Here is a 24,199-nt window from a genome sequence, read left to right as displayed (position 1 = left end):
TCAGCTGTCCGTCCTGTCTCCCTGTAGCGCTGTCTTAGGCGTTTCACAGTATGGACATTGCAATTTATTGCCCTGGCCACATCTGCAGTCCTCATGCCTCCTTGCAGCATGCCTAAGGCACGTTCACGCAGATGAGCAGGGACCCTGGGCATCTTTCATTCTGTGTTTTCAGAGTCAGTAGAAAGGCCTCTTTAGTGTCCTAAGTTTTCATAACTGTGACCTTAATTGCCTACCGTCTGTAAGCTGTTAGTGTCTTAAAGACCGTTCCACAGGTGCATGTTCATTAATTGTTTATGGTTCATTAAACGTGCATGGGAAATAGTGTTTAAACCCTTTACAATGAAGATCTGTGAAGTTATTTGGATTTTTACGAATTATCTTTGAAATACAGGGTCCTGAAAAAGGGACGTTTCTGTTTTTGCTGAGTTTATCACAAATAAGCTAATTAAAGGTTTTCTTCATTTATACACTTCATATCATTGTGTAATTTGTTTTTGAATAGCTTATCCATGGACACTGTGCAAACCAATTCAGAGGCTAATTAACCTAATCAGAATGTATGTTTTTATGGTAAATGAAACTGTGATTGCCTTATGAAACGAGGGGGACAGAATCTCAATCTGTGTGCTCCTTTGACTCGGCCATGTTGGCTTCATATGTTAGTACCATTGGGATGCATGGTAGAGTTCATTAGCAGCAGTAGCATCCTCCCCCAGATAAGATGGCCTTCTAATTAGCCTAGCGTTGGAATGTTGATTAGATATGGCATCCGTTTACAGAGGAATGGATTACAACCATCAGACTAATTGCAAGGGAGAGGCGAGCTGAGAGCATTATAGTCTTTCCCAATGACTTACTGTAAGGTGGCGCTGTAGCTGTCAGAGGGCGTCTCTCAATGTCATACACTACAATTAATGTCACATTTTATGAATTCATAATAACAGATTACATTGTTTGGCTTTCTATAGTTGGATTCAGGGACATTATTGTCGCAGAGGATTGTATCATATCATAGGGTGAATGTGTCATGGCACGTGCTGTTTTGGGTCTACTGAGAAATAGAAAAATGCATTATTGTGAGCCCCACACCCCTGAATATAAATAGGTAGCTGTATAATGTGAAAAACAAAGAAATGTTTTTGATGTTCCTACAAACTTCCTACATCAGCTCTGGGTTTCCCTCCCCTAATACATCATACCAGGCTTTCACATGGGCAGGGAAAATTCCCCATGCTGTTTATCTGACAAATAATTTGCAGTAAAAGTATGAAAATATTACAAGGGCAAAGGTCCACAAGCTAAACAACTCATAATTTATGCCTGACAGCAGACTTTCCTCTAGCAGGAAATGACTGATGAGTTTTTTAAAAGCAGGATTAGGTCCATGGGCCGCCTCATGGACAGGAGAGTGGATGGTGGATTGCGTGCCATGGGTGGCCAGGCAAATGTGTACGTATATACACAGAATATCTAGTCTTCCTAACATGGCCATAAGGTCCCATCTCTCTCTCTCTCCACTGTGATAAAATAAAGTGATTTACTCTCTGTCAGCAGATTAAAGGAAATATGGAACCACGATCACAAAGCTGCTTCCCTGTTTTTCATTGTCTTTCCAATAGGTGGAATCCCATAGAGGAAGTGGAGGACATATCTTCCTCCACAGCTGCAGACGTAGGTCAACATCCTCTAAACCCACAACAAAACGTCAGTGTACTCAAACTCTGAACCTCGATCAGGGTCGTGGTCATTAGGCACGAAATGGGAGAAATTGGGGAGGTACCGACATTTTACAGCTTTGTCATTCTATTTAAAATCATGTTAATATTTAATATATGTTTTGGTGATAAGGCCCCACTGAGGGCCAGGATTATTACGGACACATGATAATCTGAAGTACCCTGAAGGGCCACTAGATGTCTTGTGATAGATTACATCAGATCCTTGAAAGATACCAGAATTCTGGTTTCCAGTAATATACCCTCCCTTTGCAACCCTATTCTTCACACCTGTGTGAAATAGAATCTACAGCTAGTCTTCTGTACAGGATAGGTCATATCCAAATAGGCTGGTTCTGTTCTTCAAACATGACTCTAATTCCATTCCATTTTGTTCTGCTTTCTAACTGAAACCCCCAGAGGCTCTTCTATTCCCAACAACCGGTCCAATGAAATGAGAGAGGGATTGTGGAGTACAAATGTTGGTCAATTTAATTAAAAACATTCTATTTCAAAATATGCAACTAGGTTTCTGAAATGCATTTTTCATGAATAAGTCTTGATGTGCCTTAACACACTCATACACACACACGAAGAGAGAAGCAGAAAAATGTTACTCAAATCTTAACAGCTACAGGAGTACAGGACAAGACCTCTGGTGTGACTTATGTCCACACTCCACAGTACAACCCCTAAAGACCTCTTCTTGGTATGTTCTGAGGTCTGGCTCTTGTCACCAGAAGATATTGCGCACATGAACATAGCTGTACATCCAACACTTTCTCTCGACAACCTCTCAAACATGCCTTTACCCTCTCGCTCGTTCTCTCTTATCACACACACACACACACAAATTGATTACACACTGCGCTGATAAGTATCTTAAAGTATAGTGAAGCAGAATTTCTAAACACAGTGCTGGTAAAACTTTGCGATGACACCTCATCCCAGCACATTCAGTTTGTACGTTTTCCTTTTTTTAAAGTTCTGCACCTGTAATAACTGGAAACCTACTGTATTTCCATCTTAAGCAAATATCAGGTGCATACAGACAACTGTAGAGTGAGAGTGTCAAGTTTACAAGATGGGATGTTGACTGGAGAATGAGAAGGGAACTAATCTTCCGCAGTGACGGCCTACTAACTTCACAAACCAAGTCAGGAATTAAAAAGGTATAGTCCAGAGCATGTGATTCATCTACTTAAGAGTTGACTGGCAGAGCTACATGTAATGTCTGCAGAAAGAAGCTACAGGTCAAGACTGTTACAGGTAGGATGCATAACAAAGAGAGCAATAGAAGGACAGACAGCTGACTGACTAGAAGCTACAGAGGAGATGGAGAGCAGGCAGGCAGGTAAGAGGTTCTGGAACATTGACCCAGTCCTCCAAATCAATACAGAATCATCCTTGACAAGGACTAAAATGCAACCGCAGTGAAATCAAAACAAGAGTACAAAACAATGCAAAATGAAAAAGTTGTTACTGTATATTCTTCCCCGTTCCTTATAGTTTCCCCAGATCTTTATTTTTTTGGTTGTTCAGTTTCCACTAAAAGCAAGACAAGTTTTTAAAAATAGTTTTTGTAAAAGGTTGATTTGTTAAAAGTCAGGTTGGCAGGTGGTCCTGTCTTGTGGTTGAGTCTCTTCCTGCTCCTGGTTGGTTGCCTTCAGTCGAGGAGGCGGAGTCTTCCTGTTCCGGCTGACGCACAGACACACCCCTGCTGCTATCTTAGCATGCCTTGCAGAATAACCTTGCCGTCCCGTCGAGGAGGGAGAAGAGAGAGGGAGGTAACACAGCTTAACAAACACTCAATTGTAAATAAACCCTTTCAATGACCACTCAGCTCGGCTCAGCTCGACTTGGTTCTCTAGTCCTGTTTCAGCCACTTTGCAGACACGTGTTTAATCTTCTACCTACTTAGTTCCTTCTCTCTCTCACACACACACACACACACACACACACACACACACACACACACACACACACACACACACACACACACACACACACACACACACACACACACACACACACACACACACACACACACACACACACACACACACACACTTCCACCCCTCTCTCGCTCGCTCTCTTAGACACAAGCTGGTCCTCCCATTGTGGTCCTCTCTCCTCCTGCATGGGTGCCAGACACTAGTTTTCCACGGGTGTGGGGTCCTGGGGTAGCGTGGCTGGCGTGACTGGTGTGGGGGAGGGCGGTGCCTGGGTGGGCAGGGGGGCGGGCGGCTGGCTGACGATCACCTGCACCACGTAGTCCCTGGAGATCTTCAACTCCTCCAGCTTCATCTTGTCTGTGAGTGGCCGGCCCGAGAAGAACCAGCGCTGGGTGGCCGCCGCCACGCCCTCCACCGTCTGCAGCCGGCGCTTCATGTGCTGCACCGTGTCCGTGGTCCTCACTGCCAGGCGCAGGTCCCGGCCCGTAGACAAGCGCAGGCGCAGCTGGCACTCCTGGCCCTCGCTGGGTGGCGGCTCGCTGACCTCCAGACTCTCCAGGTCACTCTTCTCCTCGATCATGTTGACAGGTGGAGACAGGCAGTAGACTGGCAGCTGGTAGCGGTTCCCCAGCTCGTCATAGCACTCAGTCAGCGCGCCTGCAGGGGGACACAGAAGGACAGAGGAACAAAGTCACTCAGTGAACAGGACAGACCATTGACTTCTGATTATTCACTCAGTCTGTCTTAGTCAGTTCAAAATCCTTCCCTCATATTCAGAGGACTGTGAATATTGTCTTTTCATCAGTTTTGCTCGATAACGTTCTAGCTATTGCATTTCTAGTGAAATTATGTTTCCCTTACTCTCAATCTCTTGCCCTCGGATCGTTTTGATAAATTATGCCATATTGGTCTTTTTTTAATGTGCATCATGATGGAATGTTGAGTTTGACAAAATAGATGAATGTGACAGAGGGAACCAGTGGAAGACTATACTGCCTAAACAGACAGACAAGTATCCCTCAGTCAACTGTAGTAGTGACACTGTGGCTGCTCCTCCTTGTGAATGGCCTGTCATGGGAAGTGAGAGTGACGAGTGAGAGTTGGAGAGAGAGAAGAGAGTGAGAGTAGGAGAGAGGGAGAATGGAGAGAAATTAAAGTTTAGTTTAGGATCCCCATTAGTTAATGCAGATGCAGTAGCTACTCTTCCTGGGATCACATAAAATGTACAAATACATAACAAAGTACAGAACAGTTATAGCTAGACAAGAAAAACATCAAATTCTAAATAAATTCAATAAAGTTACATATTGGAAAGACAACAAAAATATTATTTACACACTATTCATAAATACAGTACATATTCTTATATACAGTGCAGATAAAAAAAAAACATTCTCATCTCAATCCCCACACACACACACACACACACACACACACACACACACACACACACACACACACACACACACACACACACACACACACACACACACACACACACACACACACACACACACACACACACACACACACACACACCCATAATGACAAAGCAAAAGCAGATGACATTTTCGCTAATTAATAAAAATAAAAAAAGGAAATATTACATTTAGATAAGTATTCAGACCCTTTACTCAGTACTTTGTTGATGATGCTACAAGCTTGGTACACCTGTATTTGGGGAGTTTCTCCCATTCGTCTCTGCAGATCCTCTCAAGCTCTGTCAGGTTGGATGGGGAGCGTCGCTGCACAGCTATTTTCAGGTCTCTCCAGAGATGTTCGATCAGGTTCAAGTTCGGGCTCTGGCTGGGGCACTCAAGGACATTCAGAGACTTGTCCTGAAGCCACCCATGCGTTGTCTTGGCTGTGTGCTTAGGGTTGTTGCCCTGTTGGAAGGTGAACCTTCGCCCCAGTTTGAGGTCTTGCGCGCTCTGGAGCATGTTTTCATCAAGGATCTCGCTGTACTTTGCTCTGTTCATCTTTCCCTCAATCCTGACTAGTCTCCCAGTGCCTGCCGCTGAAAAACATCCCCACAGCATGATGCTGCTATCACCATGCTTCACCATAGGGATGGTGCCAGGTTTCCTCCAGATGTGATGCTTGGCATTCAGGCCAAAGAGTTCAATCTTGGTTTCATCAGACCAGAGAATCTTGTTTCTCATAGTTTTTAGGTGCCTTTTGGCAAACTCCAAGCGGGCTGTTGTGCCTTTTACTGAGGAGTGGGTTCCTTCTGGCCACTCTACCATAAAGGCCTGATTGGTGGTGTGCTGCAGAGATGATTGTCCTTCTGGAAGGTTCTCCCATCTTCACAGCGAAGCGCTGTGAACCATCGGGTTCTTGGTCACCTCCTTGACCAAGGCCCTTGTTCCATGATTGCTCAGTTTGGCCAGGCGGCCAAATCTAGGAAGAGTCTTGGTTGTCCCAAACTTCTTCCTTTTAAGAAGGATGAAGGCCGCACTGTGTTCTTGGGGACCTTCAATGCTGCATACATGTTTTGGTACCCTTCCCCAGATCTGTGCCTTGACACAATCCTGTCTCGGAGCTCCATGGACAGTTAATTTGATCTCATGGCTTGGTTTTTGCTCTGACATGCACTGTCAACTGTGGGACCTTATATAGACAGGTGTGTCTTTCCAAATCATGTCCAATCAATTGAATTTACACAGGTGGACTCCAATCAAGTTGTAGACACATCTCAAGGATGATCAATGGAAACAGGATGCACCTGAGCTCAATTTCAAGTCTCATAGCAAAGGGTTTGAATACTTATGTAAATAAGTTATCGTTTATGTATTTTTAAAAAATATGCCAAAATTTCTACAAACCTGTTTTCACTTTGTCATTATGGGGTATTGTGTGTAGATTGGTGAGTACATTTCTTTATTTAATCCATTTTAGAATAAGTCTGTAAGGTAACAAAATGTGGAAAAAGTCAAGGGGTCTGAATACTTGCCAAATGCACTGTAGATAGGTTCCATAATGACAATTTCCAACCCCCGTTCCATAAAACATTAACATACTATAACTGATGCACATCAAGAAATAATGGAGACAATGCAATGGAAAACGATTTTGGGTGCACTACAGTGCATTACATAAATTCATGTTCAGTTCTTTGGAAATTTGAAAGGGAAGTTAAGGAACTCCCCCGTGTGGTTATTTTTATGTGTGGGTGGGGGTAAAGTCTTCAATGAAAGTGACATTAAATGTGAAGAATGATACATCTGTTTCTCTTGGCCATAATGTAGCCTATTCATTTATATGCCATTGTAGGCTACTGTAGGCTTCCATTTGATACAATAAATATGTTGAAATGACGATATCACTGGAGTCATTGCAAATCAATGTGTCACTTGTGTAGCCTACCGGGAGATGGCAAACTGATTCAATAAATAGCCTATAACTTCAGTTTATTGTTGTTGTAGCCTTGTGTTATTATGCAATTATTAATGGGCATGTTTAGTTAATTAAATTGGAAGTTATCAAAGCTCTATCGCAATTGTCGATCAGTTGTTAGAATGTATTAGATTGACGGTAACTAGTCAGATTAGGCTACAGGTAAAACAAATGTTTTTTATTAAACACTGGCTGTTGTTGACAATAATATTTATATGAACTGAATATGGTAAAATATTTAATTCAGTGATTGAAATTATGACCCACTCGTCAGTAGCCTATTCCCGCATGCTTTTGGGAAACACAAGCACTTCTTACCTTGAAATTGCCTTACTATTCATGTTGAATAAATTAGTCTGTTAATTTGAACTAAGCAAACTGCTAAATTGTTTAGTTTAAATTGTTTAGTTTAAATTATGCCTACATATTGCCTAGGCTACTGTAGACTATCTGAAATTAGATTTAGGCCTATCAGGGGCTATAGGCTACCTGGGTTTATCTAAACAAACCATGGCAAAATTGCAATCATAAACCCAGATTTTAGTCTGTAGCCTGTGCCTATTTAAATGACAAGTCAATCTCGGAAATGGGCCATTTATAACAGTTTGTAGTCTTAACATCGGGCACATAATAACAGCACAATTGCCAGAAAACAGCCTAGCATGAATTTTTCAAAGTTTGTCCAAGTGTTTCTTGCGCAGAGATTTCAAGCTCCTCTGTCCAACTTGAATCACTCAAACTATCCTGTCGGATTTATCTATAGTTAAGCACATGCGCAAAATAGATTTATTTACAATTATAAACCTAGTTCGAGCCCTGAATGCTGATTGGCTGAAAGCCCTGTTATATGTAAGACAAAAACATACTTTTTACTGTTCAATTACATGGTAACCACTTTATAATAGCAATAAGGCAGCTCAACTCCGAGTTGCATCATACATAATAACAGCCCTTAGCCGTGGTATATTTGCCATATACCATATCCCCTTGTGCCTTATTGCTTAATCATAGCAGTCAAACTAGTTAAATCAACATTCATTGATGGAAAAGGATCTGGCGAGTTTAATAAGGGCAAATTATATTTTCTCTTGCGACATATTCAAATTCCTTTAATACGTCATGTCATAGCTCCCAACATTATTATTTTGATGAAAACCGAATTTAGCTTCTTTCCTAACTGGCTCGATAACGTTATGGAAAAAGGGTTTAATGTATAAATATGGCAACTCCTCTCTTGCTGTGAAAAAAAACAACTAATTTGGGCTAGCTTTCAGGCCTTTTGGGCAGGTTTTGCGTAGTCATTGGTCTAGAAATTTTAGCTAGACCTGGCAACCCTGTCATTGCCACGTTCAGTCTGCATGGTTACTGCAGCACATGCAACAATGCTGATATAAACAATGCTGTATCCACTTTGCGTCTTAATATAAATCCACAAGCGTTCTATAATTACACTATTAGTTTGTGTTTCTTACATCTACAAACAGCTAGTTTGTCTTTTCTTAGCGAGTTGTGGCTAATCGCTAATAAATCTACTGAATCAGAACAAACATAGCTAGCTATACAGCCTGATACCAGTGATGGTGTAGGCCTAAATCAGCATCTTGTTTGTGCAACATGATTTTCTAAACCAAAGAGGATTAGAGGAAGCATGAATATGTTAGCTGCATGAAGTAGCTAAAAGAAAACATTTAATGTAGCTCAAGATTGTAGGGTCCCGTAGGAAACACTGACCAACACTTTTGGTTCTTACCCTGTCACAATAACTCCCTGGCATTTTCATTCATTGTCATGTCAAACAACACGGGCTGCATTCCAAACATACAAAAAGACATCCTCTCCCCTCAGCCTTCAAATTAAGTGGACACTTCTAATGACGTATGATGAGTTGACACTTGCAGGGCAAGGGAAGAATGAGTGAATTTTAAATGGATAGCCCTTGGCCATAAATTTGTCACTCGTTCGTCCCACGGTTGTGTTTTCAGTCATCATGGAACCACTGGTAGCTGTTGGTGCTTTATATGCACTAGTCAACTATGATTGCATTTCATATCTTGGCTAGAAGACAACGCATCCGCAGACATCGAATGTTAGCCATCCGACGATATCAGATAAATCGAAAATTAGTGTGATGTCAGGGAAAGTTGTATGCGCTAGCTAACGTTTCTAAAAGCTAACCAAGCAAAACATCATTACTTTTACGATGTTTGTGCCGTCATGTGCATTAGTAGCACAATTTCTAACTTATTTCCATTTCTTTTTACTTAGACTTACTTGTATGTTGACTTCTTCATATTGATGTTGGTTTTAAGTTTTGGGTGACTTTTCTTAGCGGATGTACAATCATCACAAATTGAATTATGGGGCGTTTCAGGCCCAGGAGTGAACAGAATTGTACACAATCACAAACGAGGGCTGAGGGGCTTACGTTGACAACTTCCCTTGCAATGGAGGGCTGAGAGGATTCCCCCAAAGACATAAGGTGAGGGTTAGTGGAGGAGGGTGTGTCTTTTACGTGTTTGGAATGCAGCCACTGTATTCAAAGTGTCCAACACAGGAGGTTGGTGGCACCTTATTGGGGTGGACGAGCTCGTTGTAATGGCTGGAGCGGAATGGTATCAAATACAATATCATGCCGCACTACGTGGCAGTGTGGAAATGATCTCAGACGAATGCAAAAAATGCTGACATTTATGAAAATGCAGGAAATTATTTTGGGTTGAAGTTTAAGGTGCTAGGGGGCAGTATTTTCACGGCCGGATGAAAAACGTACCCAATTTAAACAGGTTACTACTCCGGCCCAGAAAATAGAATATGCATATTGTAGATTTGGATAGAAAACACACTGAAGTTTCTAAAACTGTTTGAATGGTGTCTCTAAGTATAACAGAACTCATATGGCAGGCAAAAACCTGAGAAGAAATACAAGCAGGAAATGAAAATTTTGTGGCTGTACTATTTTCATGTCATTGCCAATAAAACACACAGTGACAAAGGATTCATTTTGCACTCCTATGGCTTCCACTAGATGTCAACGATCTTTATAAAGTTGTTTGAAGCGTCTATGATGAACAGAGACCGAATGAGAAGGAAGGGAAGTTGACGTCCCTGGGATGTCGTCACTTCATTATTGCGCGCACATGCGCGTTCATGTGAGGCGAGACCTTTTTCAAAATGTGTTTGAAGACACAGGAGAGGTCGGGTTGAAATATTACTGATGTTTCACGTTAAAAATGGACCAAAAGATTGATGCTAAACAACGTTTGACATGTTTGAACGAACGTAAATAGATTATTTTTTTGACTTTTCGTCGTGACTTTTCCCTCCCGCGCCCTACATTTTGAGTAGCCTACCGAACGCGGTAACAACACGGAACAGCATGGAGTTATTTGGACATAAATTATGAACTTCATCGAAAAAAACAACATTTGTTGTGGACCTGAGATTCCTGGAAGTGCCTTCTGATGAAGATTATTAAAGGTAAGGGAATATTGCTAATGTTATTTATGGTTTTAGATGATTCCAACATGGCGGCTATCTGTATAGCCTAGTGTATTTTTCTGACCAGAGTACTCAGATTATTGCAAAGTATGCTTTCCCAGTAAAGTTATTTTGAAATCTGTCAATGCAGTTGCATTCAGGAGAATGCAACCGTTATTCTTTGAATAACAGTTTAATACTTTAACCACGTTTTATAATGAGTATTTTTTTGTAAATTCACTGGCAGTTTTGGGGGAGACACATTTTCTCAACGACACGCGCCGATGTAAAATGCTGTTTTTGGATATAAATATGAACTTGATAGACAATACATGCATTTTTGTTCTAACATAATGTCCTAGGAGTGTCATCTGATGAAGATTGTCAAAGGTTAGTGCATCATTTTAGCTGGTTTTCTGCTTTTGGTGACGCCTGTCCTTGAATTGAAAATGGATGTGTGTACTTTTTTGGCTATGTACTCTCCTAACATAATCTAACTTTATGCTTTCGCCGTAAAGCCTCTTTGAAAATCGGACAATGTGGTTCGATTAAGGAGATGTTTATCTTTTAAATGGTGTAAAATAGTTGATTGTTTGCGAAATTGAAATGATTAGATTTTTGAGGTTTTGAATTTCCCGCCATGCTAGCAATCCCGTCAGTGGGATTAGGTTACCCTCGATCCCCAAGAGGGGATCGAGGGTATGTATAAAATGTATAAAAAAATCTGAATGGAGAGAGTACCATTGAAATCACCCTAGGGTCACACACTGCTCAAAGAAAATGTAGAAGTTGTATTATTCAAAAAACATAAAATACTGTCAAAATTGGAAAGATACAATGATATTTGGACGATGATATTTGGGCCATATTGCCCAGCCCTACAAACAGCCCAACCCTCCACACACCCCTTTGAATAGCACACACAGGCACACACAGAATCTGGTTTAGCGCAAAGGCTGAGAAACAGCACTGTCGTGATAAAATGATCAAATGTGTGGTGGAGGTGAGGTGATTGACAGATGTCTCGCAGACAGTGTGCATTTAGAGATTAAAACCAGTCCTGTTTGGATAAAGGTGTCTGCTAAATGGCATAATATTATATTATTAACCTTATTTCCCAATCCCCTCGATCAAAGCTGGGATATCTGGAGATCTCTCTTTATGTCACACACTTTCTGTCCACATCATCACACAGGACTATTAAGGAAATACTAATGAATAACAAAGACTCAACGGTGTCAAGCAGGGATTCAGTTGATCATTGTTTTATGTTGGGACAGACCATGTCAATACTCTAGTCACCACTCATCATACAGAGGCTACTTGACAATATGCCACACTCAATAATGTCACCAGAATAAACAATGGTAGCAGCACTTCAGAAGTCCATAAGAATATCTGCAAGCATTTTGATTTGATGAGGATCATTAAGTACTGGCTTTCTACTATCAACAGCTCTTATTATAGGAGTACTTCATATGAGTGAGAGAGGGAGAGAAAGAGAGGGAGAGAGAGGGGAGAGAGGTAGAAAGGAGAAAGAGAGAATGAATGAAAGGAAAAGGATTGATAGGAAAGAGCAATCTTGAGGAGGGTGAAGTGTTTGTAGGAGTTGTGTTCGCAGTGATTGGAGGGGGTGTGTTACAGTTAGCACCCCAGTTCTGTCACTCAAGATTGTGTGTGAGGAGTGTGCGAGGGGCTGAGTGAGGGGGCATTGAGTGACGCATGGCTTTCTCCTCAGCGAGCAGTCAATGACAGGTAGAAGCACAACAATACAGCTTTCAGCAGTTTCTTTATCACGCCGTCTGATTTCTGACAACACTATCCACTCTAGATGCAAATCACATTCAAACAGCCTGCCTCTGTCTCTGTGCTGTGCAGTGGCAGAGCCCACCTGTTTTGAACCCTGTTTTGAACCCCACCTGTTTTGAACCCCACCTGTTTAGCTAAAAAAGAAAATGTGTTGTTGCCTGTTTTGCATGTTCTTTTGGCATTTTGTCACATATCAGTTTGCAAACAATGTAGAAATAAATAAACAGAGCTAATAAAGCTGCATACAAACATGGTCTCTTTTTTGCTTTCTTGTGTACGGCAGCTCCAAAATGCAGGTGTTTCAGCCTAGCTCAGTGCTTTCTGTGGTGGAGGAGCAGCCAGTGGAAAATACAGAGCGTAGGGGTTGGCAATTTTCTCTAGCTGCGCAGTGTTCTGTCACTCATGGGGACACTATGTCACCGCAAAATATACAGGGAAAGATAGAAAGTTCAAGCCCCCTTGGGTGCTGCCATAGATTTACATTAGAAGTGCCCATCCATGAAGGCTCAAGGTCACTGGCCTCAGATAAAATGATGTCAAATCACATTATATGTACAGTAGCTTTGATTGGACTGATCATGTCAATGTTCAGTTATGGAGATTAACTACAGCCTCTTCACTGGCAGGCATCAATCAAATCACATCAGTTTAGCTTGAAGGCCACAACCAACTGAACAAGAGGAATACCTATGTAAGGAATACCTATGTTCATTGACTATAGCTCAGCATTCAACACCATAGTACCCTCCAAGCTCATCGTTAAGCTTGAGGCCCTGTGACTGAACCCCGCCCTGTGCAATTGGGTCCTGGACTTCCTAACGGGCCGCCCCCAGGTGGTGAAGGTAGGAAACAACACCTCCACGTCGCTGATCCTGAACACTGGGGCCCCACAAGGGTGCGTGCTCAGCCCCCTCCTGTACTCCCTGTTCACCCATGACTGCGTGGCCATGCACGCCTCCAACTCAATCATCAAGTTTGCAGATGACACAACAGTAGTGGGCTTGATTACCAATAATGATGAGACAGTCTACAGGGTGGTGGTGAGGGCTCTCTCACGCAACATCAACAAAAGGAGATGATCGTGGACTTCAAGAAACAGCAGCGTGCGCACCCCCCTATCCACATCGACGGGAGAGCAGTGGAGAAGGTGGAAAGTTTAAAGTTCCTCGGTGTACTGACAAACTAAAATGGTACACACACACACACACACACACACACACACACACACACACACACACACAGCGTCGTGAAGGCGCAACAGTGCCTCTTCAATCTCCCGAGGCTGAAGAAATTTGGCTTGTCACCTAAACCCCTCACAAACTTTTACAGATGGACAATTGAGAGAATCCTGTGAGGCTGCATCACTGCCTGGTACAGCAACTGCACCACCCACAACCACAGGGCTCTCCAGAGGGTGGCACGGTCTGCACAACGCATCACCGGATGCAAACTACCTGCCCTCCATGACAATGTTTTTATTTTTATTTTTTACCTTTATTTAACTAGGCAAGTCAGTTAAGAACAAATTCTTATTTTCAATGACAGCCTAGGAACAGTGGGTTAACTGCCTTGTTCAGGAGCAGAACAACAGTTATTTACCTTGTCAGCTCAGGGATTCGATCTTGCAACCTTTCGGTTACTAGTCCAACGCTCTAACCACTAGGCTACCTGCCACTACAGAACTGATGTCACAGGAAAGCTTAAAAGCCATATCTCAGACTGGCCAATAAAAATAAAAGATTAAGATGGGCAAAAGAACACAAACACTGGACAGAGATTTGGCTTTTTCTTTGCAACTCTGCCTAGAAGGCCAGCATCCCAGGGTCGCCTCTTCACTGTTGACGTTGAGACTGGTGTTTTGTAGGTAATATTTAATGAAGCTGCCAGTTGAGGATTTGTGAGGCGTTTGTTTCTCAAACTAGACACTCTAATGTACTTGTCCTCTTGCTCAGTTGTGCACCCAGGCCTCCCACTCCTCTTTCTATTAGAGACAGTTTGCGCTGTTCTGTGAAGGGAGTAGTACACAGCGTTGTACGAGATCTTTAGTTTCTTGCCAATTTCTTGCATGGAATAGCCTTAATTTCTCAGAACAAGAATAGACTGATGAGTTTCAGAAGAAAGATCTTAGTTTCTGGCCATTTTGAGCCTGTAATTGAACCCACAAATGCTGATACTCCAGATACTCAACTAGTCTAAAGGCGGCCAGTTTTATTGCTTCTTCAATCAGGACAACAGTTTTCAGCTGTGCTAACATAATTGCAAAAGGGTTTTCTAATGATTAATTAGCCTTTTTTAATGATAAACTTGGATTAGCTAACACAACGTGCCATTGGAACACAGGAGTGATGGTTGCTGATAATGAGCCTCTGTACGCCTATGTAGATATTCCATAAAAAATGCCATTTCCAGCAACAAATAGTCATTTACAACAGTAACAATGTCTACACTGTATTTCGGATCAATTTGATGTTATTTTAAATGGACAAAAAAGTTGCTTTCTTTAAAAAACAAGGACATTTCTAAGCGACCCCAAACTTTTGAACGGTACTGTATAGCCAGCCAAACATTTTTCTCTGTTTTACTCCTGGACATGTTCTATGTGTGCAGCATAACAGGATGTGGTAGACAGTTTTTCTTTCCTATATATAAATGTAATGTGTTCTCAGGGAGAATGAGGTAAGTGATTGTGAAGGACACGGCGGTGCGGTGCGTGTTGAGACTAGACGGGACTGGAGACTAATGCTCTCCATTCATCTCTTCCCCTCAGAGGCTGCATGCTTACTGTCCTCCCACTACTACTGCCTTCCTTTAGAAGGAGAAATTGTTTCTCTTCACTGGCCACTGTACAGTACCACCTCTTCTCCTCTCATCGTCACTTATTTTCTCTAAATGGGAAAGATAAAGAGAGCGAGAGAGAGAGAGAGAGAGCTACCAAACATTTGAAAGAGACCCAAACAAATAAAAACCTTAACCAAATACAGAATTAGTGGTCATAGCCTGGCAATTGAAACTGGACACCATCAAAAAACATGGTTGGCCAGAGAGGACAGACTCATCACTGTGGGTCAGGAGAGATAGAAAGTGAAGAACACTTTCTAATCACCTGGCCCAAATATATATGAATTAAAGTTTCCTTCTTCGCAAATTCAAAATGAAAAGTTCTACATTCACAAAACAATCAAACAATGATAAACGTTGTATACTTTTGGGGGAAATTCCACAAGGAAGGAAACAAAGTGTACTATTTTCTCAATATATTAGAAGTAAGGCAATAGAAGTACCAGCAGTCATTTTACATTTTATTTGTTGAATTACATTCGAAACGTTGACCATTATTACATTTCTGTAAAGTTGACACACCTACTCATTCCAGGGTATTTGTTTATTTTTACTATTTTCTACAGTGTAGAATAATAGTGAAGACAAAACTATGAAATAACACATATGGAATCATGTACTAACCAAAAAAAGAGATTCTTCAAAGTAGTCACCCTTTGCCTTGATGACAATCTATATGTGACTGCTCTCAGTTGAACAACAGCCTATCGACTAGACAATCCACCAGTCAAATAAAATGGGGTCAGCCCTAACATACATACATACATACATACATACATACATACATACATACATACATACATACATACATACATACATACATACATACATACATACAGTGAGGGAAAAAAGTATTTGATCCCCTGCTGATTTTGTACATTTGCCCACTGACAAAGAAATGATCAGTCTATACTTTTAATGGTAGGTTTATTTGAACAGGGAGAGACAGAATAACAACAAAAAAAACATGTCAAAAATGTTATAAATTGATGTGCATTTTAATGAGGGAAATAAGTATTTGACCCCCTCTCAATCAGAAAGATTTCTGGCTCCCAGGTGTCTTTTATACAGGTAACGAGCTGAGATTAGGAGCACACTCTTAAAGGGAGTGCTCCTAATTTCAGTTTGTTACCTGTATAAAAGACACCTGTCCACAGAAGCAATCAATCTAATCAGATTCCAAACTCTCCACCATGGCCAAGACCAAAGAGCTCTCCAAGGATGTCAGGGACAAGATTGTAGACCTACACAAGGCTGGAATGGGCTACAAGACCATCGCCAAGCAGCTTGGTGAGAAGGTGACAACAGTTGGTGCGATTATTCTTAAATGGAAGAAACACAAAAGAACTGTCAATCTCCCTCGGCCTGGGGCTCCATGCAAGATCTCACCTCGTGAAGTTGCAATGATCATGAGATCGGTGAGGAATCAGCCCAGAACTACACGGGAGGATCTTATCAATGATCTCAAGGCAGCTGGGACCATAGTCACCAAGAAAACAATTGGTAACACACTATGCCGTGAAGGACTGAAATCCTGCAGCGCCCGCAAGGTCCACCTGTTCAAGAAAGCACATATACATGCCCGTCTGAAGTTTGCCAATGAACATCTGAATGATTCAGAGGGCAACTGGGTGAAAGTGTTGTGGTCAGATGAGACCAAAATGGAGCTCTTTGGCATCAACTCAACTCGCCGTGTTTGGAGGAGGAGGAATGCTGCCTATGACCCCAAGAACACCATCCCCACTGTCAAACATGGAGGTGGAAACATTATGCTTTGGGGGTGCTTTTCTGCTAAGGGGACAGGACAACTTCACCGCATCAAAGGGACTATGGACGGGGCCATGTGCCGTCAAATCTTGGGTGAGAACCTCCTTCCCTCAGCCAGGGCATTGAAAATGGGTCGTGGATGGGTATTCCAGCATGACAATGACCCAAAACACACGGCCAAGGCAACAAAGGAGTGGCTCAAGAAGAAGCACATTAAGGTCCTGGAGTGGCCTAGCCAGTCTCCAGACCTTAATCCCATAGAAAATCTGTGGAGGGAGTTGAAGGTTCGAGTTGCCAAACGTCAGCCTCGAAACCTTAATGACTTGGAGAAGATCTGCAAAGAGGAGTGGGACAAAATCCCTCCTGAGATGTGTGCAAACCTGGTGGCCAACTACAAGAAACGTCTGACCTCTGTGATTGCCAACAAGGGTTTTGCCACCAAGTACTAAGTCATGTTTTGCAGAGGGGTCAAATACTTATTTCCCTCATTAAAATGCAAATCAATTTATAAAATTTTGACATGCGTTTTTCTGGATTTTTTTGTTGTTATTCTGTCTCTCACTGTTCAAATAAACCTTCCAAATCATGTCTAATCAATTGAATTTACCGCAGGTGGACTCCAATGAAGTTGTAGAAACATCAAGGATAATGGAAACAGGATGCACCTGAGCTCAGTTTTGAGTCTCATAGCAAAGGGTCTGAATACTTATGTAAAAACAAAATTTTTTGAAAATCTTTTTTGGTTTGTCATTATGGGGTACTGTGTGTAGGTTGAATAATAACTTAATCAATTTTAGAATAAGGCTGTAACATAACAAAATGTGGAAAAAGTCAAGGAGTCTGAATACTTTCCGAATGAACTGTATATTAAAAAAATTAAATAAACGCAACATGCAAAAATGAACAATTTTACTGAGTTACAGTTCATAAAAGGAAATCAGTCAATTTAAATAAATAAAATAGGCCTAATCTATTGATTTCACATGACAGGGCAGGGGCACAGCCATGGGTGGGCATAGGCCCACCCACTGGGGAGCCAGGCACACCCACTGGGGAGCCAGGCCCAGTCAATCATAATTTGTTTTTCCCCACAAAAGGGCTTTATTATATAAAGAAATATTCAATTTCATCAGCGGTCCAGGTTGCAGGATGCACAATCCCGCAGGTGAAGAAGCCGGATGTGGAGGTCCTAGGCTAGCATGGTTACACGTGGTCTGCGGTTATGAGGCCGGTTGGACGTACTGCCAAATTCTCTAAAACGACGTTGGAGGTGGCTTATGGTAGAGAAATGAACATAAAATTATCTGGCAACAGCTCTGGTGGACATTCCTGTAGTCAGCATGCTAATTCCACACTCCCTCAAAAGTGGAGACTTCTGTGGCATTGTGTTGTGTGACAAAACTACACATTTTAGAGGGGCCTTTTATTGTCCCCATTACAAGGTGCACTTGTGTAATGAGCATGTTGTTTAATCAGCTTCTTGATATGCCACACTTGTCAGGTGGATGGATTATCTTGGAAAATGAGAAATGCTCCCTAACAGGGATGTAAACAAAATTGTGCACAAATTGAGAGAAATAAGCTTTTAGTGTGTATGGAACACTTCTGTGATCTATTATTTCAGCTCATGTAACAGGGGACTGACACTTTACATGTTGTGTTTTATATTTTTGGTTCGGTATAGAAAGATGGAGAATAGATAGATGGAGATGAGGAGGCAGAGAGAGATTAGTCAGCAATAGTAAATATATAGTTTGAGGATGCAACATTGTATCTGTCCCATTATGGCATCTGTGAGAGCATGGCCAGCGCCATTGAGGCCATCTCCATGTCATTTTTTTCTTCTACGAGTTGGTAAACAAACGCACACTTCTCTCTTTAATACATCCCCCCTCTGGAAAGCGTCCTAAAGAGCGATGGGTCTGGCCTCCCACCAGAGTCATTACACTCAGCACTACAACAGCTCCTCAATGACACCAGATGGCTGGGAACAATTGGACCATCAGAACGCCAGCCAAGGCCAGACGACAGGCCCACTCAATTACCACCATGCATCAGAGGCAGTGCTGGCATGTCTTTGAGATGCCCCTTTAATGTTCACTTGAGTGTAAAGGAGCAGCGTTCAGGGGCACACGATGCCCACAGTAAAGAGTGTTCTCTCTCTCACAGGCCCACTGACTTAACAAGATCAGCGCTGACAGAACAAGAGAGTTTCATTAATCCCCTTTAGAGACACATTGGTGCTGCTTATGAAATGACGCAGGAAAACTGGCCCTTGCCAAGTGTAATGTGTGATATTTCAGAGCTATTGAATGGAGTGTTCAGCTTGTACAGGCCTAATGGCTGCATGTCGCTACAGTACTGTAAAGCAATGAAGTCTCCATGGACTGGTTATGCTATAGCTATAGCAGCACTGACCCTTCTCATTCCCACCCAGCTCCATGTCTCAAATGACAACCTATGCCCTATTTAGTGCACTAGGGCCCATCGGAGCAGGGATCATCAACTAGATTCAGCCACGGGACAATTTTATCTTGAGTGGATGGACGGGGTGCCGGAACATAACTACAAATAATTATAGACTGCAACTTGACAGCAAGACCCCAAACAGTTAGAAAAGGACCTGCATAAACCTTTTCACATTTTCTGGCTGGTGCTCGCGTCGCCTTCATTGTTTTCATTACTACATGATAATAACTTTGGACATGGGTGAGTTTCTATCAAAGTAAGTGCTCACTGTATGTATGGAGCATAATATATGTGTGTATTCCCAAAGTGGGTGGGGTTATATCCTGCCTGGTTGGCCCTGTCCGGGGGTATTGTCGGACGGGGCCACAGTGTCTCCCGACCCCTCCTGTCTCAGCCTCCAATATTTGTGCTGCAGTAGTTTATGTGTCGGGGGGCTAGGGTCAGTCTGTTATATCTGGAGTATTTGTCCTGTCTTATCCGGTGTCCTGTGTGAATTTAAGTATGCTCTCCCTTTCTTTCAGAGAACCTGAACCCTAGGACCATGCCTCAGGACTACCTGGCCTGATGACTCCTTGCTGTCCACAGTCCACCTGGCCGTGCTGCTGCTCCAGTTTCAACTGTTCTGCCTATGGAACCCTGACCTGTTCACCGGATGTGCTACCTGTCCCAGACCTGCTGTTTTCAACTCTCTAGAGACAGCAGGAGAAGGTAGAGATACTCTGAATGATTGGCTATGAAAAGCCAACTGACATTTACTCCTGAGGTGCTGACCTGTTGCACCCTCGACAACCAATGTGATTATTATTATTTGACCCGGTTGGTTATCTTTGAACATCTTGGCCATGTTCTGTTATCTCCACCCGGCACAGCCAGAAGAGGACTGGCCACCCCTCAGAGCCTGGTTCCTCTCTAGGTTTCTTCCTAGGTTCTGGGAGTTTTTCCTAGCCACCGTGCTTCTACACCTGCATTGTTTGCTGTTTGGGGTTTTAGGCTGGGTTTCTGTACAGCACTTTGGAGATATCAGCTGATGTAAGAAGGGCTTTATAAATAAATTTGAATTTGATTGATAACCGCAGATGCGCAAGGTAACGTCACTAATTTCATAGCCTTCATGTTATACTCAATCGTGCTTATGTAACTAGCTACATTCTTCTATTAGCGCTGTAAAACAATGCTAATTGCGTCAGAGAGGTGTTAGCTTGTGTTGTCTTTTGAAGCTACCCTGGCCTTGTGTTTTCATTTGGCCTGTTTAGCATAGCTCTGCCCTGCCCCCTTGTGGAGCAACAGTTACTGTTTCTTACTGTTATATAACTCATATTTGTGATTTTGTCAATGCAATTTGTTATTTTTATAGCAGTGTTATGTTACTTGCTATATCCTGATATTGTGTTCTAATTACTAATAATTCCTCTTTATTCTGTACTTTCATAAACCAGACAACAGTATTGAACATTATTTGCCAGTATCACAACTGGAGCTGGACATCTTTGGAGCTGAAGATTGAGACCAGCGTTTGTATGCTAGTGTACACTCGTTAACAGTTTAACTAGATGAAAACACAGCAAGAAAACACACAGGACTATATGTAATTGTCGTCCACTTTATTGAAGTATTGGTGGTGGTTGAACAACAAAAACTTGTTTTACTACAAGAAAAAAAAACGGCAAGAAAAGACTGGCAACTTATGAATATGCATAACCCATATTTCATATTCATGCAGTGACTGAACAACAACTGCATTTCCACCCCCCACCTCTAAAGGCACAGTATCATAGTATCATGGCAGATCACCTGTCAGTAATTGCTGCAGATGTGCTCAATAGTACTTGAGCATATGGTACTCCCCAAAGCTCCAGCAGCTCTCTCATGAGGCCTTTGGTAGGTAATTACTTTACCTATGAGGGAGTGGGGAGGATGAGGAAGGGGAGAGGATGATGAGGTAGTGGGTAGTTGGGTGAGATTGTCACTATAATTGCATAATGGAACTGTATGCAAACTGTACGTCCAATTACAAAAAAGACCTTGTTCAGTAATCATCTGACCTGTTAATTGGCAGTGAACTGTGTGGCCATTGAGGGCAGCAGTGTCAATCAGATGGAGAAATATCTTCTTATACCACTTGGTAGTTTTCCGAGCGCATTCCACAAAGCTGTTTATCATGTCCGCCTTATCCACTGCCCCCATTTTGACGTTATAGTCAAGCACACAGTCTGGTTTGACATCTCTCTCCCCCGTCAGGTGGTCCACCTTCCCTGTGGCCGACATGGTTGCTGTATGGACAGTGGAGAGGACATGGATATCTCGTTTGTCATGCCACTTTACTGCCAGCCGTTCTTCTTGAACGCCACCTCTCTCTGCATCCGAATGCCGGCATCCCCTTCCTGTTCGACCTGACTGCGCCACAGGCCCCTGTGCTGTTGGAGAGCAGATGCTGGAAGAGTGTGGGACTGCTGTACCAATTGTCTATATAAAAAGTGTGTCCCTTGCCGAGATGAGGAGCCAGCGTGGTCATCACCCCAGACCCAGACACCCCAAGCCCCTCATAATGTTAGATGTCAGTGGTGGACCCTGTGTAAACTATAATGTCCTGGGCAAATTCTTTCTTTACGTCGCACATGACAAAGAACTTGACCCCAAACCTGGGCCTTTTGGAGGGAATATATTGACGGAACGCCAGCCTACCCTTCCATACATGGACTCATCAATGCATAGGTCCTTGTATGGCACAAAGACCCAACAAAATGTTGATGTCAGGCTGATAAGAACATTTCTTATTTTGTGTAATGGGTCATTTAGGTCAGCAGTAGCATTGTTGACAAAATGCAGGCATCGCAGCAGAACTAGGAACCGGTCTTGGGAAAAGAGGGTGGCAAAGATGGAAGATGCAAACATAGGATCTGTGCGCCAGTATTCTCTTAGGAAGTTCTTCTTTACTATTCCCATGAGAAGGACTGTCACCAGGAAGGTATACATTTCACTAATTGTGGTTGTCACCCATTTAGTGAGTTTCCCCCCTCACTCCTGGATCTCTTCTCCTGTAGCTACAAGGCACAGCGATTGGTCTCCTCTACTATGTCTCCCACCAGCTCCTCTGTCAGAAACAGCTTGAAGCCCTCTGCCTCAGAGGGAAATGGGAAGGGGCATTGCACTCCAGACTGGGACTCAAAGCAAACAGCAGGGCCAGGAGGGGTGAAATAGCTGGCGGCCTTCCAGCTACCATAGAACTCCTGTGCTTCATCCACTGTCTGTCTGCCTCCATCATCACCACCAGCATCTTCAAAAGGGACCTGGGACTTCATCAGTGGACAAGGGGTCCTCAGATTCAGGGTTCTCAATGGCTACAAGGTTGGTGGCCAGCTCCTCACTGTCAGTCACTGTCAGAATCTGATTCCTGACTTTCATACTCAGACTCATTTATAAAAATCTCCAGAATTTCCACATTTGTGAGTTGTCTCCCTTTGAAAGACATTGCTAATGCTACAGCTTAGCTCACTAGCTACATACATAAACAACAACACTGAATGGCTCAGAGTGGGAGTGAGAGGTTACGTGACTGACTGCCGGCACGCATCACTTGTATCAATAAATCACTATCAGAAAATGTTTTGTGCGGTAAGTATTTATTTATTTACTGTTTTATTCACTTTTATCTAGGTGGGTGAGGACAGTGTTGAGAGCAATTGAGATTGCTTCTTCTATGGATATGTTGGGGCGGTATGCAAATTGGAGTGGGTCTAGGGTGTCTGGGATTGTGGAGTTAATGTGTGCCATAACCAGCCTCTCAAAGCACTTCATGATTACAGAAGTGAGTGCTATAGGACGGCAGTCATTGTGTCACGAAGTCTTAAGAGTTCTTGGAGACAGGAATGATTGTGGTCATCTTAAAACATGTGGAGATTACAGACTGGGACCAAGAGAGGTTGAAAATTACTGTGAATATGCCAGCCAGCTGTTCTGTGCATGCTCTCAGAACACGCCCTTGGACATGAAGATGGCGCCGGAGGGGATGGCTGCCTTCTTATCGGCTCTTAACCAACCATGCTATTTTGTTTGTTTTTTCACATTGTTCGTAACTTGTTTTGTACATAATGTTGCTGCTACCGTCTCTTATGACCGAAAAGAGCATATGGACATCAGAACTGCGATTACTCACCTCAGATTAGACAAAGAGTTTTTCGTCAATGAGTCAGACAGAAGGGAGATACTACAGATGCCTGACCAGGCCCAGATCCCCGGCATTCGCTGGAGAAAGAAACAGATTTCGCTGGAAAAGATCAGGGTGCCTTGTGAGTGGCTAATCTGCCTTTGCCTTCCGTCCTGTTAGCTAACGTTCAATTGCTGGGAAATAAAAAGGGACAAACTGAAAGCAGGTATATCCTATCAATGGGACATTAAAAACTGTAATATCTTATGTTTCACCGAGTCCTGGCTGAACGACGACATTAAGAACATACAGCTGGCGGGTTATACACTATCGGCAGGATAGAACCGCAGCCTCTGGTAAGACACGGGGCGGGGGCCTATGCATATATGTAAACAGCTGGTGCAAGATATCTAAGGAAGTCTCAAGGTTTTGCTCATCTGAGGTAGAGTATCTCATGATAATCTGTAGACCACACTATCTACCTAGAGTTTTCATCTGTATTATTCGTAGCTGTCTACATACCACCATAGACCGATGCTGGCACTGAAACCGCACTCAATGAGCTGTATAGCACCATTAGCAAACAGGAAAACGGTCATCCAGAGGCGGCGCTCCTAGTGGCCGGGGAC

General features: G+C 42.7%; 1 protein-coding gene across 1 annotated transcript in view; it reads right to left on the bottom strand.

Moving 5' to 3' along the window:
• Positions 1–2,184: 2,184 nt before the first annotated feature.
• Positions 2,185–24,199, bottom strand: part of LOC106567436 (ubiquitin domain-containing protein 2) — a 74,104-nt gene continuing 52,089 nt past the window's right edge. The window contains exon 3 of the mRNA XM_014136681.2: positions 2,185–4,327. Coding sequence (XP_013992156.1) covers positions 3,870–4,327 — 458 coding nt within the window. The 3' untranslated portion in view covers positions 2,185–3,869. The remainder of the gene's footprint in view (positions 4,328–24,199) is intronic.

This window comes from Salmo salar, chromosome ssa13 (genome assembly GCF_905237065.1).
Source record: "Salmo salar chromosome ssa13, Ssal_v3.1, whole genome shotgun sequence".
Lineage (NCBI taxonomy): Eukaryota > Metazoa > Chordata > Actinopteri > Salmoniformes > Salmonidae > Salmo > Salmo salar.
The sequence above is the reverse complement of the archived record's forward strand: the minus strand, read 5'-3'. Positions and strand labels throughout refer to the sequence as shown.